General features: G+C 39.3%; 2 protein-coding genes across 3 annotated transcripts; both read right to left on the reverse strand.

The window, feature by feature from the left end:
* Nucleotides 1–858: 858 nt before the first annotated feature.
* On the reverse strand, nucleotides 859–12069 carry si:ch211-11k18.4. The gene is made up of 12 exons (XM_017682401.2): nucleotides 11774–12069; nucleotides 10927–11038; nucleotides 8892–8985; nucleotides 8734–8788; nucleotides 8507–8647; nucleotides 8214–8374; nucleotides 7946–8044; nucleotides 7629–7774; nucleotides 5585–5756; nucleotides 2629–2741; nucleotides 2459–2543; nucleotides 859–1581 (listed from the first exon to the last, which is right to left on the reverse strand). Exons 1-12 carry the CDS (start codon nucleotides 11889–11891, stop codon nucleotides 1525–1527), a joined length of 1353 nt encoding a protein of 450 aa, XP_017537890.1. The 5' UTR covers nucleotides 11892–12069; the 3' UTR covers nucleotides 859–1524.
* Nucleotides 12070–14116: 2047 nt separating this feature from the next.
* ypel3 (yippee-like 3) lies at nucleotides 14117–18737 on the reverse strand. Of its 2 annotated transcripts, none has more exons than XM_017682404.2 (5): nucleotides 18335–18737; nucleotides 16910–17028; nucleotides 16784–16827; nucleotides 16581–16689; nucleotides 14117–15114 (listed from the first exon to the last, which is right to left on the reverse strand). In XM_017682404.2, exons 2-5 carry the CDS (start codon nucleotides 17024–17026, stop codon nucleotides 15025–15027), a joined length of 360 nt encoding a protein of 119 aa, XP_017537893.1. In that variant the 5' UTR covers nucleotides 17027–17028; nucleotides 18335–18737; the 3' UTR covers nucleotides 14117–15024. The 2 variants fall into 2 exon arrangements, with proteins under 2 accessions (XP_017537893.1, XP_017537894.1); XM_017682405.2 differs by lacking the exon at nucleotides 18335–18737 and adding an exon at nucleotides 17836–18253.
* Between the last annotated feature and the right edge of the window lie 359 nt (nucleotides 18738–19096).

Consider the following 19096-nt stretch of genomic DNA (forward strand, 5'->3'; position numbering starts at 1 on the left):
TTTTCTGGGAAGGTAAACAAATGTCCCCACAACGTCAGAAATGACATGTACTCCCAGGATCCTGAGGGTATTTGGTACCTACACAGAACTACACACACACGGGGAATACCACCGATTTTTCAAAATTTCTTCTGGAGTAAATCGTTAGAATATGATCAGTCTCTCAGAATGATTTGACGAAATGCTTCGTTCTAGAGAAAATCCACCGCGACCGAAATTTAGGGAGCGGTGGTGATGGGAACCAGACGTCTGGAGCAAATCATTCTGTTTTAATTTAAAAGTTGCCTAGGAGAAAGTTGAAAAAAATTGAAAGGGGCATGTCAGTTTGCTGAATAACTTAGGCCAAAGATGAGGACTGTCCAGTAAGAAATGTACCACAGCTTTTTTCCTATTGACTTGGGCTTTAGCTACCTAGCTAAAATGAGAAATCCTGCTTTGTGGAACACCCCCAGTTCCCATCACCACCACTGTAAAGAAATCGTAAAACACTAAAAGAAAATCATCAAAACACTCTAAATGACTTTATCTCAAATAGTTCAAGTATGTCAAATTGAGGAATTTCCTTTTAAGCAGGCACCAAGTAAAGGAGCACATGCATTCATGTGCTCCTGATAGTACCCAATATGAAATATATACACAATATTTTTTCCCCTGAGAGAAAACAGAACCTAGCTAGGGGGCCTAAACATTAAGCAGAAGCACAGTCACTGACTGGAAATGTGGCAGGAAGTAGATAGCTGTATATCCTTCACTAAAGCAAACATCCCAGAGGGAATTCTGGAGAGGTCTCTCAGATTTCAGATGACCCATTTACCAAGCAGTTACAAAAATGAGGGAATTCACAAAAAGATGCAAATGCTTGATCAAAGTGTGGGTTTATTATTACATTATTATGATAACTACAATAAGAATAAGGGTAAGAAAAAAGAAAGGAAAGCATACAAAATACATCTAATTATGCTTAATAAAACTTGCCAAAGCAAGTATCAGAAAGAAGTATCAGAAATCCTTTCAACACTGATCAGATCATTGTAGTCATAATATTAAAACCACAGTGAGTTAAACATTGAGCACAGTGTATGAAGTAACCTTAAAACACTACTGATGCACAAAAGGCCAGCGGCAAAGCGCCCAGTCTAAAAGCATGATGTGGTCTTTCATGTAAGCTTTATAGCACATTTGGTAGATAGTCTGATGGGCAGACATTAAAACACACTAATAAACTATACAGGAGATTCAACAGTGCATGCCTGGGTTGGGACATGTTCTAAGTGCATACAGTAACAGTAAACTTGACCAACACTTTGCTGGCTTTAGGGGAAAAATTACTAAATGTTTCCCCATAACAGCTAAAAGGGTGCTGGTAAGGTGTGATTTTTGGAAGATGGTGCAAAGTTAGAACCTATATTATCATTGGTCCCCTACAGTGCAGGAATGCTTAGTGGTGCTTTAGTGGTATCCTTTCTACTACTCCCTTCAATGTTCTTTGCTTTGACATCCATCTTTTCAGACATCAATCTCATCTTAGCTCATATCCTGGTCGCCAACACTTTGCCGGAGGTACTCCTCATACAGCTCCTTCTGCGGACATGAACACACACAGTTCATAAAACAAAATGTGTTCACATACTTGTCTACATTTTTACAGTACAAGCAGATTATACTGCATCAAGGACCTTACTGTATAACCACTGTAACAGTGTAATATACATCAAAACACAGGATCAGCTTTTCTGTAACAGTAGACACCAAAAGTACTTGAAGCAGCAAAGGATCATTGGCATTACTGCAATTACTCTCTCTCTTTTTTTTTTCTCCAAGTTTTCCATTATTTAAATGTTAAAGCTGCACTAAGATTTGGAGACCTCTTTCAGGGAAATGTTCTTCTGCATGTTCTGCATTACACATTTTGAAATGCTGGTTGTGCTGTGGCAGACCCCTTCCCCAGGCGGATGAATCTGATGATTGCCAGGGTGTTGAAAGAGTATTCAAAAGGGAACTTACACCTTCTGAGGACGTAAGTAAATGATCTATTATTGTCATATCAGTATAATGATTTTGCATGAGACAAACATTGAGCTGGACCTCCTTTTTGAAACTGTGAGGGCAGCTCACAACAGCAAACACGCACGTCCGTCCACCCCCCCTTTCAATTTTGACCAAAAGAAGGTGAAAAAACAGCTTTAAAAAAGAGCTAGTAATAACTAAAGATAGGCGTAGGTAACATTAGCCTAGCTAATCAACTCTAGCTAGCTATCTAGTAGCAAACCAGTTTACCTAGCACAACTTGCACCAACAGAAAACAAAAACATGGAATGTTCAAGTGAGTGAATCAACTTCGTTTTTGCCAAACATATCAATATACAGCAGAATTTAGCCTTTTTACTTTGTACACTGAACTTTTTCCAAATCAATATTTGAAACATGACATGAAACTGAACTTAAAAACACACATTACCTTTTTAGATTTCACCACCTCCTGCACATACTCTAGCTTTTCCTGCAACTGCCTCTTTTGTTTTCCTGAAAGAGTAGCCTTAGTACTGCATAGAGAAGAGGAACAGATATGAGTATGAGAATGTAAAGCATGTATACATGTGCCCACCAACACACCCACACCATACTGACCGGGAGGAGAAGCGAGAGAGGATGAGGAGGATAAAGGAGAGGAGCACAAGACCACCACAAACATACAGCTGCATCTCCCCCGACACTGACTCAAACGCCCTCACTACAGGAGCCTACCAAAACAAAGAGAGAGTGAAGAACACATACACAGACATGGACTACACCTTTATTAACTACCTCTCTAAACCTAATCTAAACTCTCCCAAGTACATTCAAAGCACAGCATGTACATATAAATTTCTTAAGGAGTTAAAACAACAATTGATAAGGATTATCTTTTTACAATTACTCACGTAGGCAAGCTCTTCCTAAATATGACAGAAGAAACTTTTAACAGATATTTTAGTGTCATATTCTTCATTTTGTATGTTTGTAAGTTTAACAGTAAACCCTTTAGAAAAGCTTCTTATTATTGGAGATTAGCCATCTGCCAAGATATTCAGCATCAAAACTTACACCATACAATACAACATACAGTGCATTAGTGTGATCTTGCTGGTGTGCATTTCCTCTTGTTCAGTGATGCATCAGAGTACCAACAGCTCTTCCTTTGTGAAGACTCTGCTAAAATAGCTTATCCTGCATCATGTTAGATACATTTACAGCATTTGGCAGACGCTCTTATCCAGAGCGACTTACAATTTGATCATTTTACACAGGTAGGCCAAGGTGGTGTTAGGAGTCTTGCCCAAGGACTCTATTGGTATAGTGTAGGATGCTTACAGTGGTGGGGGATTGAACCCCAGTCTACAGTGTCAAAGGCAGAAGTGTTAACCACTTAACTATACCAACCACTAGATATCCTCAGGTCAGTATACCCCTGCTAATTGCTAATCACCAAGATATATTTCACTGACCATTTACACACGTGGACAAAATTGTTGGTACCCCTCGATTAATGAAAGAAAAACCCACAATAGTAACAAGAATAACTTTAATTTGACAAAAGTAATAATAAATAAAAATTCTATGAAAATGAACAAATGAAAGTCAGATATTGCTTTTCAACCATGCTTCAACAGAATTATTTAAAAAAAATAAACTCATGAAATAGGCCTGGACAGAAATGATGGTACCCTTAATTTAATATTTTGTTGCACAACCTTTTGAGGCAATCACTGCAATCAAACGATTCCTGTATCTGTCAGTGAGACTTCTGCACCTCTCAGCAGGTATTTTGGCCCACTCCTCATGAGCAAACTGCTCCAGTTGTCTCAGGTTTGAAGGGTGCCTTTTCCAGATGGCATGTTTCAGCTCCTTCCAAAGATGCTCAATAGGATTTAGGTCAGGGCTCATAGAAGGCCACTTCAGAATAGTCCAGTGTTTTCCTCTTAGCCATTCTTGGGTGTTTTTAGATGTGTGTTTTGGGTCATTATCCTGTTGCAAGACCCATGACCTGCGACTGAGACCAAGCTTTCTGACACTAGGCAGCACATTTCTCTCTAGAATTCCTTGATAGTCTTGAGATTTCATTGTACCCTGCACAGATTCAAGACACCCTGTGCCAGATGCAGCAAAGCAGCCCCAGAACATAACAGTTCGTAAACCTCCATGTTTCACAGTAGGGACAGTGTTCTTTTCTTGATATGCTTCATTTTCCCATCTATGAACATAGAGCTGATGTGCCTTGCCAAAAAGTTCCATTTTTGTCTCATCTGTCCATAGGACATTCTCCCAGAAGCTTTGTGGCTTGTCAACATGTAGTTTGGCAAATTCCAGTCTGGCTTTATGTTTTGTTTTCAACAATGGTGTTGTCCTCCTTGGTCGTCTCCCATTAAGTCCACTTTGGCTCAAACATCGACGGATGGTACGATCTGACACTGATGTTCCTTGAGCTTGAAGTTCACCTTTAATCTCTTTAGAAGTTGTTCTTGGATCTTTTGTTACCATTCGTATTATCCGTCTTTTTAATCGATTTGTCATCAATTTTCCTCCTGCGTCCACGTCCAGAGAGGTTGGCTACAGTCCCATGGATCTTAAATTTCTGTATAACATATGCAACTGTAGTCACAGGAACATCAAGCTGCTTGGAGATGGTCTTATAACCTTTACCTTTAACATGCTTGTCTATAATTTTCTTTCTAATGTCCTGAGACAACTCTATCCTTTGCTTCCTCTGGTCCATATTGAGTGTGGTACACACCTTGTCACCAAACAGTACAGTGACTACCTGTAGCCTTATATAGGCCCACTGACTGATTACAAGATTGTAGACACCTGTGATGCTAATTAGTGAACACACCTTGATTTAACGTGTCCGTTTGGTCACATTTTTCAGGGGTACCATCATTTCTGTCCAGGCCTGTTTCATGAGTTTATTTTTTTAAATAATTCTGTTGAAGCATGTTTGAAAAGCAATATCTGACTTTCATTTGTTCATTTTCATAGAATTTTTATTTATTACTTTTGTCAAATTAAAGTTATTGTTACTATTGTGGGTTTTTCTTTCATTAATTGAGGGGTACCAAGAATTTTGTCCACGTGTGTATAATCAATCGATTTTTAATGGCATAATTGTGAGATCCCTACACCCAACTGAATCAGTGTTTATCAGATCCCAACACACTTGGCTCGATTCACTAAACTTAACTAGCCATGCATGAATTTAAAATGCGTAACAGTAATAATACTATGGAATACTGTAAGTAATATTACAGTGCAGTAATACAATTTAATTTTCATTCATGAAGGGATTAGTCTGGCAATATTAAATTTCATCTCACTGTTCCAATGCAATGGAGGTACAAAGCAAATGAAAAAGAAGTCGGTGACAAAAGAGTGAGCAACACATTTCAGCTTCACTGCAAAACTGAAAAAGCAAAAGTTGACACACCAAACATGTTTTAACTGACCATGTTTGGGGCAATGGTAAAATAGTGGAAACTAAGTTTTTTTTTTTTTTTTGATGAACTACTTCTGCATGTTAAATATCTACAGAGTAAATACACATACTCACCAGATATATTGTGAGGGCCTCAGTGCCATCAGCTCCTAGTACCATGTCCAGCATCTCCTTGGAGAGGCTGCCAAGCACCAGGGCTGCCAACATCAGTAAGGGAATAGTGAAGCCCAGCAGACCCAGTGCACAGCCCTTGCAGCGAGCCCGCCGATTGCCCACACTGCACTGTCTACACAGGGATAGCACAAGGGAGAAGAGTTGATGGCTTGTGTCTAAGCTTCCTTACTAGAGCAGTTTCGGTTCAATTTATAGCCACTGCATCAGAATTTTATGAAATGTCATGAAGTTGGAATCAAAGTCTGCAGAGCGCTTTTAATTTGAAATGATGGTTACAGAATGTAACTGAACAACAATGAACAAAAAACAATTGTGGGTGAACAGTCAGAACCGAACTAAATGGTCGTCAGTGGAGCGGACTATTCAGATGGTTTTAGCAAGCTGTAGTTAGTGAACTGGCTACCGTAGCATACCGTTATGGCCCGACATCACTGCTGGAAAAAAATCCTAGAGGAAACACTGTATGCACTGCTGTCTAAGCATCTGTCTATTAAGAGGAGGTATGTGCTGATCTGACCAACCCAGACACTTATCCTAAAGCAGTAATATTGCATTACACTACTGTTGTAGAGCCAGCAAGCGTGCAACAACTTTTTTTTTTGAAAGTTTTCAGAGCAGAAAACAAGACCAGCTCAGCCACTTGTATCGTGAGCAGTCAGAATCCTACTTAGCAGCATTCCAGAGGTTAAGCTGGTCATCTTTTGTCAAAATGAGGTTAAGCTAGGTGTAGTTTGAGTGCACAGCTACTATATGCTCAGCAATAACAGAATGCAGAGTATTATATTCACATTATACAACAGTTAGTTCTGGCCAAGCAAGCTGATTGGTTGAGAATCGTTCTAACTGCCCTGTTTCATAAATTTTATGAGCCATAAATAGCCAAGTTTTTTTCACAAATACTGTATCACTCCGCTGAGACGCTGTTGCCAAGCAACAACTGACAGCTGTAGGAGGTGCTCAAGCCATTTGAACGTTTTTACTTCTTAATTTGCACACAAACAGAAAATGGACACTTATGATAACATCTGACCTACGGCAGATTTGGTCAGACATGGTGGAACTTCTGACAGGCTAAAGAGCTTTAAAACATTAAATAATATTGAGATCATTTTTCTTGATACATTTTCTACTTTGTGTTTTTCTTTATTTTATGAGAGTGGATTTTGAGAACACAAAAGCTGTTTTTTTTGGACACAAAACTAAATTAAGACAGGAATCAGGGCAGTGAAAGTATAAATCATATAATGAAGCAAGTAGTAAGGTAATTGCCCTGAGCAAGAATAAAAAGAAAACAATTAAAAAAAAAAAAAAAAAAAAAAAAAAAAAAAAAAAAAAGTAATCTGAGTGTGCAACAAGTTTAATGTGTTTGTCTGAAGTCTGAGGAGCTGGAGAACAAACTGCCGGCTGTGTAGGGAGTGAGCGGAGTGTGACACTGACATAGCAACAAGCTGCTTGTCAAGGAACTATAATTTGGCGGAAGGAACTGCCAACATTGAAACATCAAGCATCACATTCATGGCTCAATTTATTTATTTCTTACTTCATTCGTTCATTTAACTGTTGTATAAAAGCGATAGAACACTCAAGGTCATACGTTATCGCAAATAACATCATGGCTGTGATCTACGGCAAATCACAGCCATGATGTTATTTTGTAATAATGCACTCCCGATCATGTTCTCTTGCTTAATTATAGTATATTGTTATATGAAAGCAGTGAATTGCAAATGCAAAAAATAAATCAATAAAATAAAATGAAAATCCAAAAACCACCACCACACACTTTCATATAGTAAAATCAAAATGCTAACTTTAAATATACTTATAGAGTGCACTCTAGCTATATTCTCTAACAAAGCACAAACCAGAGCAGCTGTATCAACAAATAATCAGTATTAAAATACTAATCAGACCTGTGGTCAAAAACTATTTTGGCATTCCTTATCAGAGAGTGATATGCATGGAAAAGAAGTTAGCAAGTTACCGATCATTATCAAGTGTGTCTGTAACTGCCTCAGAGATGAGCTCACAGTCCTTCTCCAGGGAGTTGAGTGTGTTCTGTACTGTCTGGTTGATGGTCTTTTCTATGGTGCGGCACACTTCCTCTATCTGATTGACACACCGACTGGGCTGACAGCACAAATCACAGACAGTTAATACATCAACTCTGAAAGTAACATTTATTTATTAATACCCAAGATTCTAAAGCCTTTTGAAATTAGTAATTTTTAGAACGTAAAAATACCAAACATAAATAGTGGTTTATTAGCTATAACAGGTGTATGTTATGCGTGGTGGTACCTTGTTGGTATTTGGTACATAAATAGTGGGCATATCAAAACCACACTTGTTGAGTCCTGGACGTTTGCACAGCTCCTGCACAATCTGCATCATCACCCGCTGAAATAACAATCTGGCATTAGTTAGGACAAATTTGCCTGGCAATACTTTTCTAGTAATAAAGACCATAAACATGGGGGTAAAAAGAAAAACGAGCAAGAAAAAATTAAGGGAGAAAAATAAAGATGGGAAAGTAAATGAGAAAGAAAAGGAAAAGAAAGAAGGAAACCTGTCTGTCAGATTCTCCTCCAGCTTCATCAGCTTTGCTGAGGTAGAAGCGGAGACGATCTCCATGCTTTTCATTGAGCATCTCCACAATGTTGAGCGTGCGTTTGCACAGAGCCTGGCCCATCGGGTCAAAGAAGACCAAGATCAAATCACACAAATCACCTAGAGAAACAAAATAAGACCATAAACACATTACAATACCTATTACATCATTAAACAGTCAAAAGGATAACAAAGCTAGGTCACTTGTCAAGACATGAGGCAGTTAGACAAGCTACAGGTACAGAAACTCACCAAGCCAAAGGATGGCCTGGTCCACATCAAAGGGGTACTTCATATCACCGTCCACTAGTCCAGGAGTGTCCACAAACGTCACCAAGCTGAAACGCTTCTGCCGAGAAGTGCAGATCTCAGTGCCAAGATATTCAGACACGCCTGAGAGAGATGGATAGTTAGAACTCATGCAGTTTAACTCAGACATTTAACTGAGGCTTATAGAACAGCTGACACTGATAACTAACCTTTAAACTCCTGAAGAGGTTTAAAGTGAGGATACAGGTGGAGGGTTGCATTACCCTAATGAAACAAGTAGGACAGGTCAAACCAAAGAGAAAACCAATAATATCACCAATAAAATCACTTCATAAGCAAGATTATAAAATCCTGTGACAGTATTTACCGTAAGTGACTCCCTTTTACGACCACTGGTAACAAAGGTGAAGCCCTGGGTCTCAATTGCAACTCCAGTCCTTTGTATGTGCTCCTCTATATACCTTGGACAAACGATTTGAATGAGAACCAAACAAACAAGTGAAAAGAAAAAGGACACACTGTGCACAGCCAGTTGTAGCCATCTGCCTCATTGCTCTGCCAGCACTTAATCAGCACCAAACCACAAAACTGCTCCGGGCTGGATATTTTAAATAGCATGGTACCTGCAACACTGCTGTGCCTACAACACTTGTATTGTGGTTAGTATAGTGTAGTGGTCAACACCTCTGCCTTCTACACTTTAGACTGGGGTTCAATCAACCACCAGGGATAGTGTAGCACCCTACACTATACCAATAAGAGTCCTTGGGCAAGACTCCCAACACCACCTTGGCCTACCTGTGTAAAATGATTAAATTGTAAGTCGCTCTGGATAAGAGCATCAGCCAAATGCCATAAATCTAAATGTATCAGCACCACACACACACACACACACACACACACACACACACACACACACACACACACACACACACACACACACACACACACACACCTACCTGAGAACAATCCACTACTTAATATCTAGGTCAACAGTAGTACTGTGGTCAGAAACTGAGCAAATCATTAATTAAACCCTGTCCTACACATTTCAGTGTTCCAGCTCCCAGCACACAAAATCCAACTAATGAGCTAATTAACGAACCCTTACCAAGTTGATGGGAGTGTGTTGGAGCAGGTAAATATAAAAAATGTGCAGAACAGGATGTACTTTATAATTAGGATTGGGAACTGGAATCCCAATCAATCCCAATTCCCAATCCTTGCAAACCGTCTCGGAAAGCCAGTGTCCAGCAGAGTTCCTTCCTTTCCCAACTCAAACATTTGTTAAGTAATTGCCTGTTAAGTCATTGCCAGTAATTTCCAGCCTTGGTTGGAATGCTAGAGAAGGCCAAAAAAAAGATTATAATAATAAAAAAAAAAGATTTCACCAAATTATGCTGAAATAAAGTGTCCCAACAAAAAAATGGAAACAAATTCATAAGAATTCTCTTTATTTTATAAATATCACTATCACTCTTCTTTTCAGAACAATGGTAAATGGTATTCTTTTCTTAACCTAACGGCATGACTGTGCGGTAAGTCTCTACAACTTCTAGGGAGTTTCACAAAATAAGTGTTAGACCAAGGAGGATTTTTTCCTGTTCCTAACTACTTCCTCCATCGTCAACTTCTAGTTCATTTAGTTTTTTAAATGTTCATTTTAAACAAAAGCAAAATAAATAAACTGAATATCCAGCTAACACATCACATTTAACTCAGATTCAAAATGTACTTTGTGTTGTTTGTGTTGCCTTGTAAAATAACATGATATTGATAGGCTACAAATAACCTTTTGCCTATATAAAATCTTAAGAAAATAACGAAGACCTTCTTAACAGAATATTTAAGAACTTTGAGTATTTTAAATGCAATTCTTGGGTAAAGTCTTGAGACAATTATTACAAATCCCCTTATCATCATGCACAAGAACTGCATGACGACAAGTCTAAAGTCTGTAATTATACACTTGCACAGTAAGTAGAAGTTAGAGATGGTACAATAGCACATTTTCTTGACCAATACTGATACTAAAACTAAACTTTAAAGTGATTTACTTTTAACAAACATTTTACTTAAGATGACCAACTAAAAGTAGAAAATTATTATAAACCTACTGAACCTTCAGGGGGGCAAAAAAAGATATTACAGCAAACATCCCCACATAATGGGAGCATGTGCTATTTCAGGATAGATTTGTTGCAGGATTGGATAAAATGTATTCTTGTTTTTCCTCCGTCAATATCTGATCTATCTTCTTCTGCTGACATCAGCCTGATCCCAATACCAAGTATCACATTGGAGAATTTCTAACAAAGTACAAGGTAGATGTTTCAAATACAGTGGATGGTGAAAGTATGATTGAGAGTATATACACACACACACACACACACACACCTTACCAGTTAATAAAAGAGCTCTTTCCAGCTGAGTGGTTCCCCATCAGCATCACTGTAATCTTTTTACGAGGTGGCAGCAGGGTCACTCCAACAGACTGAGCTATTGTTATCAGTCCTTAAGTGCAAAAAACATGCAGGTGATTAAAAACAGAGTCTTAATCTCTTACTCCTACTAACATTAAAAACAAGTTCACTTCTGAACACTCAATGTGACTAACTGAAATCTGTCAAGTAAACAAACAACTGAAAGTAGAAAGGGAAGGTTCACTACAGTTCACTAGATACACTGGTATCTTAAATTCATTGATATGTTTTATCCACAGATACACCTTAAACTGAATGTGTGTGAATTTGTGTGTGTACTGTTTAATGAGTGTCTATGTGTCACTGTGACATCATTTGTGGCAGTTACATTTGAAAACTCTGAACATTTCGCCATTCATTTCCTATGGGGGAAAACGTCTTTGAATCAACCCTGTATGAAAACCAAACAGCTTATTTGGGCATATAATATAAGATCCTGCTATATTTTTTTTTTGTTGTTGAAAACTGTGAGAAGAGATACGTTTCATACATTGAGTGTAGAATAACAACAAGGTGAAGATTACGAAACACAGTAAACTGGCTTTACCTAATGCGAGAGTAAAGCAGTAATGAACTTCATTCTACTACAACCAACAATGAACTTCATTCATTCAGTATTTACAACGAACCGTGCAGAGCATTAACGTTAGCCGGCTAACCGGCTTTAGCTTGCAGCAACAGCTTAACGCGACAAAACGGTCCATCATGAATAACGTTTAGGTTAAATAAATCAATCTTCGTTGCATTTTAATAGTGTAGAGCTCACCGCTGTCCGGCTGGGTGTACATGTTGTGGCAGTCCCGGAGGATGCGCTCGTCGCAAGACACGCTGCCCGGCACTGAGTCCGCGTTCGCCGCGCTCCGATTCCTTACTTTGCCGGACATAGTGAGCCCTAAAACAGTCAGAGACTACACAAAGGTCAGAGTTATTATCCGAGAGAAACGGACGAGTAGCTTCCACGCGGTCTTTAAGAGGAGATTTGAAGAAGAGCGCTTATTTTCCTAACGAAGTTTGAATTGCCCCGGTCTGCTGGAAAACGCCAGCCACGTCAACCGGTGTTCGCTAAGATCCTTGGGAAATGTAGTTTTAAAAGCAATAATGCTCTCATCCGATTGGCTAACAACAGACTCCGCCTTATTCCTACAAATATATTATAAACAGGATGTGTTTAAAGGTGTCTTAATCACTTTATTCATTTTCCAACCTCTCTTTATCTCCAGGAATTAAACAGGGCTGCGTTTCCCTAAAGCATTTTAACACAAGGATTATTCTTAACCCTTGTGTGGTGTTGATTGTTTTGTTACTCAGTGCTCTGGCGGACCCACCGCATTTTTAAGCAATACAGCCATAACACACACACACACACACACACACACACACTTTCTAAGCTGCTTCTCCCTCAGGGCCGCGGGGGGTGCTGGTCGTCGGGAGGAAGGCAGGATACACCCTGGACAGGTCACCAGTTCATCGCAAGGCAGACAGACAGACACATTCACTCACACCCATGGGCAATTTAGCATGTCCCATTGACCTGACTGCATGTCTTTGGGCTGTGGGAGGAAACCGGAGAACCCGGAGGAAACCACAGTCATGATAATTTATGTATAAATATCAGACATTTAAAATATCACAAGTGCTGTAGCCAACCAGCAACCTGTCCACCCTCACGCATACACACTATCAACAGGACATGTAGAAGGCGAACAGAGCGAAGGTACTGTTTGTGTGGTGGATTATTCTCGGAACTGCAGTAACACTGACGTGGTGGTGGTGTGTTAGTGTGTTGCGCTGGTCTGAGTGGATCAGACACAGCACTGTTGTTGGACCTTAGTGTCACTGCTGGACTGAGAACAGTCCACCAACCAAAAATATCCATCCAACAGTGTCCTGTGTCCATTGATGAAGGACTAGAGGATGACCAACACAAACTGTGTAGCAGCAGATGAGCTACCGTCTGACTTTACATCTACAAGGTGGACTGACGAGGCAGGAGTGTCTAATAGAGTGGACAGTGTCTGTGTTTATATGCAAAGATTTTTGCCAATCCGATTGGATACAATCGGATTACAGATTCAGACTGATTCAGACTGTTTATATGCTCACTCTTAAACAATCTGATTAAATTTTTGTTTATATGCTCGCTACAAGTAATCCGATGCAAAATGACGCGCATGCGTGGAGCAGCGCTGAGAGTAAACGTTACCATGACAGCGAGCATCCCGTGAGGTCCAGTCAGTGAGATGAGTTTCCAGTTGACGCGCTTGTGGTTTTAATAGCTTTAAACTGATGTCAGACTCAGAAAAACGTCCTTCACATGTGCTTATAAAGGAAGCGGCGAGAGAAAGACGTCGTGTTCTGAGACACATAAGCTGGACGTCCGTCCCACCGCCGTCTTTTAAAGTTCAGAGTGTAAACCTCGTCTCTTCGTTACAAACCTTTCGCTATGACGCGGCGCGCATGCGCAGAACGTTCTTACACGTTCCGATTCAGGCGTTTACACGGCTGTTATTCTTCTATTTAACGGATTATTTAGAGGTTTACCCACATCGTTCAATCGCATGAGAAACTGTATTCGGAATGGCCTCAGTCGAACTAGACTATTCCGATTGAAGTGTTTACATGGACGTATTCTATTCCGATTGAATTTAGTCGGATTATTAGTCTGCATGTAAACGTGGCTAGTGAGTGGACGGTCTTTAAAAGATCCAGCAGCACTGCTGTGTCTGATCCACTCATTCAAACACAACACACACCAACACACCACCACCACGTCAGTGTTACTGCAGGGCTGAGAATAATCCACCACCCAAATAATACCTGCTCTGTGAAAGTCCACGGGGGTCCTCACTATATATGTATAGCATGTTTCCCCTCATATTTTCTACTTTTAAGAACATTCTTTTGAAATCTTTGCAACCCTTCAAAAATAAAAGACCTTCGTCTAGCTTACAAGTTTAATACTTCACTGCTCAAGTGGCATTTAGACCAGATTTTCTGTAATTAACATACTAGTCGCACAAATTTGCTTTTACCCTGGCAACACATCTTTCATTTGTAATGTTTTCACGGTCTGTACTTTTATGCTAGCAACACAGAAAAGAGGCAAGGGTCAACGTTTATTCATCACATAATTTAATGTAAAGATCTCTGATTAATGTAATAAACTTCATGATTTAGCATTTGAAGACGTGCTACTCGATCAGAAGCATTTTCCATGGTGTCTTTTAACATGATTATAAGTGTCTCTGTACATGATGCTCGACATTAGACTATATTTACAGATCTCATAGACAAACAAAGATAATAAGACAAACAGAAGCGAAAGTCCCAATTACATTCCACAATCTTTTTCAAGAAGTCAAACACAGACCATTCCTTAAGCTATAACTGATTAGCTCTTATCTCTTACACAAGCAGCCATTCTTTGTTGGGATTCCTATGTAACAAACACAAACAACTTGAAGAGGAATGCATTTTTAACCTTTCCCCAAACAAATAAACACACACACACAAAAACAAACATATTGCACTTAGTCTCTCAATCCACTCCACACAGAAATAAAAGGGATACCTCAAGTGGTAAACACCACAACTCAATATCTGAGTAAAATACACTTTCATCCAAAAATAAATCACACTATTACTACCTCGTTCTTTTAAGCCTAAATCCGTAAAAGGGAAAACTTGTCACTGGACCTCAACGTTTGTCCCAGCCTTGTGAATTGCACTTAACGGGCTGGAAATGAGAACTTGTGTATTCCCAATTTGGAGATTAAGTGGCTGCCAACAATCACTATTTCTCGCATCCATGCATGTACATCTCCATCTCTCATGGGTCTTCAAAACGTTCCTCACTTCCCCCACAAATGTAAAACTGGTGCATTAGGATATCAAAGTGGAAAAAGGTGCTCAATAGTAATGTAGATAATATACATGTATAAAAAGGAAAGAAAAATCATGCTGTTCTTGGCAAAGCTTTAAGCTGTGGACAGAGTACGATGGCAAGCGCTGAAGGCCTTAGTCCCAGCCATTGTCCTTAATCATGTGGGAAAGTTCAATAATGTACTTTCCCTCCTTATACTTCTGACTCAACTCAAAAGCCTGCTCCTGCAGAGAGACACAAACACAGAAACAATACAGTCAAAGAGGTGAAACACGCTGCAGAAATTTCAATACAGAGTTTAAAGGTAATGCACAGAAACAAAAATCCTTGGCAGAAGTCAAAATTCAGGACACGCTGTGCCGAAAACCAAAACCAAAAAAACAGAGCTGACAATAATAAGCTTACATAAAATTTTAACAGGCTATAAAAATTGGCTACCGTATATGCTAAGAAATCAAAAACAGAGAACGGTTGGTCATCCAAGGCAATGAAATTCATTATTTTTTAGATAAGCTTTGCATTTTAGCACTGTCATTTGTGTATACTCAAGTCATTTAAAAAAAAAAAAAAAAAAAAAAAAAAAAAAAAAAAAAAACTTTCAACAGATGGCATCATCACGCTAACAGGGACTTTCAAAAGGAAGTTTTTTGGGCATTGTACCTTCTCTTAGTACTCAACATAAAAAGTGATTATAAATCTCTTGTCTAACATTCCTTGCAAAAGCCATGAAATATTTCGATGTAACAAATATTTTCAATGTTGCTCTGCTGCTGCTCAGCCCGTGTGAACGTAGAGGGAACAAGCAGCATTTTTATCTCATTTTCATTGCCATTAAAATAAATCTTTTAGGCCAAAACCTTCTGGTGCCCATAATTTTGGTGCAAAGCAAAAAAAAAATAAAAATAAAAATAAATGAGTACATGGACAAAACTGTATCGCCAATATGTCTCAAGTTTCTCTCAATTTTCCCTCTTTCCCAGAAGCCACTTCACTTCGCAATCAGAGCAAAGTGAAGAGTAAAGAGAGAAGGGCGGGGGCTTATGCTATACCAGGACAGTCAGATGGCATCAGAAAGCAAATGCAAATTTTCCCTCATTTGCTTGACAAATATTCAAATAAATGTGTGTTTTTTTTTTAGACTTTTTATATTATTAAGAAAATAATTAGCACATAACTGCAGTAAATGCCAGATTTCTGCATTGATGTTATGTCTCCTAAATCAACAAGCGTGCTCCAGATTAATTATAAATCTGTGCTTATAATTTATAACATTGATTCTCCACCTCTCGACTCACAAAGAAGATTGTCAAAAAAAGCCAGTAGGGTCTATTGTAACAGCAGTGATACTCCCTTGTCAGAATACAGAACACAGAAGAGAGTAGCTGCACTGAAAGCATAAACACAAAAACTAATAAAAGACATCTTTTAAGTAGCTAACGAAGTAGCAGCTTAGCCACACAACTAAACAAGCAGCTTATTTCAATATCTTCATTACATGATTATTAGCTTCCTGTATTATTTTACACAGTAGTGTACATGCAAAGCTGACTCAACAACATATAACATGGCGGGAAAAATATATTTAAATAAATATAATGCATTTTGCAACAAAAACTTTCACTTCCTCATGCTGACTGCTTCTTTTATTTGTAAGGGGTAGGGGTGAGGTAATGTTATGATGTGTCCTTACATATTTCCAGCCCAAAGTGGTGTGGCAGTTCTCACAATAAATGTCAGCCACAGCATGAAGGCCAGTCAGCAGCAGTCTCTCCTCAGCTGGACCACAGCCTACATTTACCCTGAAATGACAATACAACATAGTTGAAATACATGCCATCACCACAAAGATAACGAACGATTCAGATAATTGACTCTGTACAGACAGATACTCACACGGAGTTGAACAGGTAAGCACGTCCCTGGCTCCCTTGAAACGACTGCAAAGTACAAGAAAAGCACAAGATGAAATACAAACACTTTTACTATTAACCTGCTCAGATATTCATTCATAAACCTCACCTTGGAAATGAGGTCATCGTGGTTGGCCAGGTGGGCGCGGCAGTGGATACAGCTGTAGCGGCGGTGGCAGGAGTCCAGGTACGCCTGGAACGTTTTGGCCTTAGTCAGTTTCACCATGGCTGGAAAAACAAAATAAACAAACAGTCCACAGATCAAATTCAATCCCAGAATCATAAGCAAATCATCAAGAAAAATGACATACAAACAGTTCACAGTCAAAAACGTGAAAGGATTTATACAGGAGGCACAAGTTTGATTTTATGAATGTAGTTTCTTTACTTCCATGGTAAAATGATCAAAAATATGAAACAACAGAGCGAACTGTGTGGCAAGTCCAATTTCAGATAGAGTAAGCCCCAAAAAGTGCTCAGAGAGTTTATATATTCAACCACTGGTAAAGTCTAAGATTCTTTAGTTTACATCATGAAACGTTTAACAAAATAATATTTGTTACAGAAAAAAACATCAGACTGATCGCAGACTTTGTGTGAAGAAAGCCTGAAGAAAATACTCCAACCACACTGCACCAAAGGTTCTCTGAGGCACAGAGGTTTAAACCTGAGAAGTCTGGGGCTGTTTTTCATACAGTGGTGGCGAACTTGTGTTCACTGACGGATTCATGAAGTTAGAAGTGTACAAAGGCATTTATCATGCAAACATGCAGAGGTCTGCAAAGAAACAGCTCAAAAGATAAGGACATGGGAAAAAAAAAAAAAAAAAAAAATTCAGCTCTGTGAACAATGAACCACTAAAAAGGAAATTACAGTCTTGGAATTATCTGTTCAAAATGACATAAAACAGACATTTGGTTTCCTAGCACAAAATAAATACAATGGCACAAATGTCCAAATACTTTTTGGTTGCTACTGTACATTTCCCAGTTCAGTGACAGAACAGAAAAAAACAAAAACATCCAGTTGACCTACTTCGCTTGGCTGCCTTCACTGCAGCTAACTTAGCTGCTCCATATATGGCACATTAGCAATGAGAGTAAACGAGGATTTAGCTGTACAAACTAGGAACTTTAGGCCATGATGAGATAAGCAGCACTTGACGAGAAATCTACCACAAAAAAAACAAGTATGAAAATGTTACAAACCCGTGGTTTAGGATGATTTAGATAGCTAACGCTAACGTTATTCTGTGTTGTTGGCTAATCCTGAGGGCCTCAGTGGCAAAGCAGCTAGCATACAAGAAGCAACACGTACTGTCAGTTAGGTCGGCAAGCTAGCAACCGCCACATTTGGATAAAATAAAACCCATTTTGGCTTGGACTGCAATTAAAAAGACTCACAAAAGCAGTCGGCGAGGACACGAAAACAGTAGTTACATATAACGTTAAACTGTCCATGAGGCGGTGCCGTTAACGTCGTTCAGGCGCCAACGACCGTCTAAATATTTAAAATATTTGACAATGTGACTCACCTAAACGAGATTTAAAATGACTTGCGAGGGTAGAGTAACAGGGCTGTCCCCAGAATAATATCCGATCAACGGAAAGGCATCAGAATCAGAAGTGTCTGCTGTTGGGGAGACGCAAATTATTCCGCAACAAGCTCCCAAGCAAGCGTGGAGGCGAGCACAGCACTCGGAACACTCAACCAAACAAAACAAGCAGGCGCTGCTGCTGCTGCTGCTGCTGCCGACTTCCCTCCTTTTTCGCTCTGTGTGTTTTCAGATATGCCCCCTCGTTATTTCTGTACGCGACTGTGAAAACGAAGATATTAAATCCAAAAACAGTCACGTTAGCACTCACAAATACGTCGCAACCGAAAAAAAAATTTGCGCAGCTGAGTTTGTTTACTGAAGCAGTTTCATATACGTCAGGAAAACCACCGTCGACCAATCAGAGTCCAAAGCGGGACTTCAGGTTTGTGGGTCAGCCAATCAAATGCAGCCTTGCGTGAGGCTCGAGTCACCTTATTTGTTATGACTTAACGCTCGCTAAATACGGAAGAGCTGAACTTCGAGGCTGTTCGATTACAGAAAGTTTGGAGTCGAATCCGATTCCGAGTGACAGGAATCGATAGCGTCGATTTCGCACAAGAAAACAACGAGACCTCGAGAAGAACATATGGCATACACGAAGACTACTATATGATTATATTTGAGCTTAGCGAAGAAACTTGGAGAGATAATGCTAGTTAAATCAGCCGACTTAGTGTGGCTGGCTAGGATGTACCTTTG

The sequence above is a fragment of the Pygocentrus nattereri genome, chromosome 14, assembly GCF_015220715.1.
Source record: "Pygocentrus nattereri isolate fPygNat1 chromosome 14, fPygNat1.pri, whole genome shotgun sequence".
Taxonomy (NCBI): domain Eukaryota; kingdom Metazoa; phylum Chordata; class Actinopteri; order Characiformes; family Serrasalmidae; genus Pygocentrus; species Pygocentrus nattereri.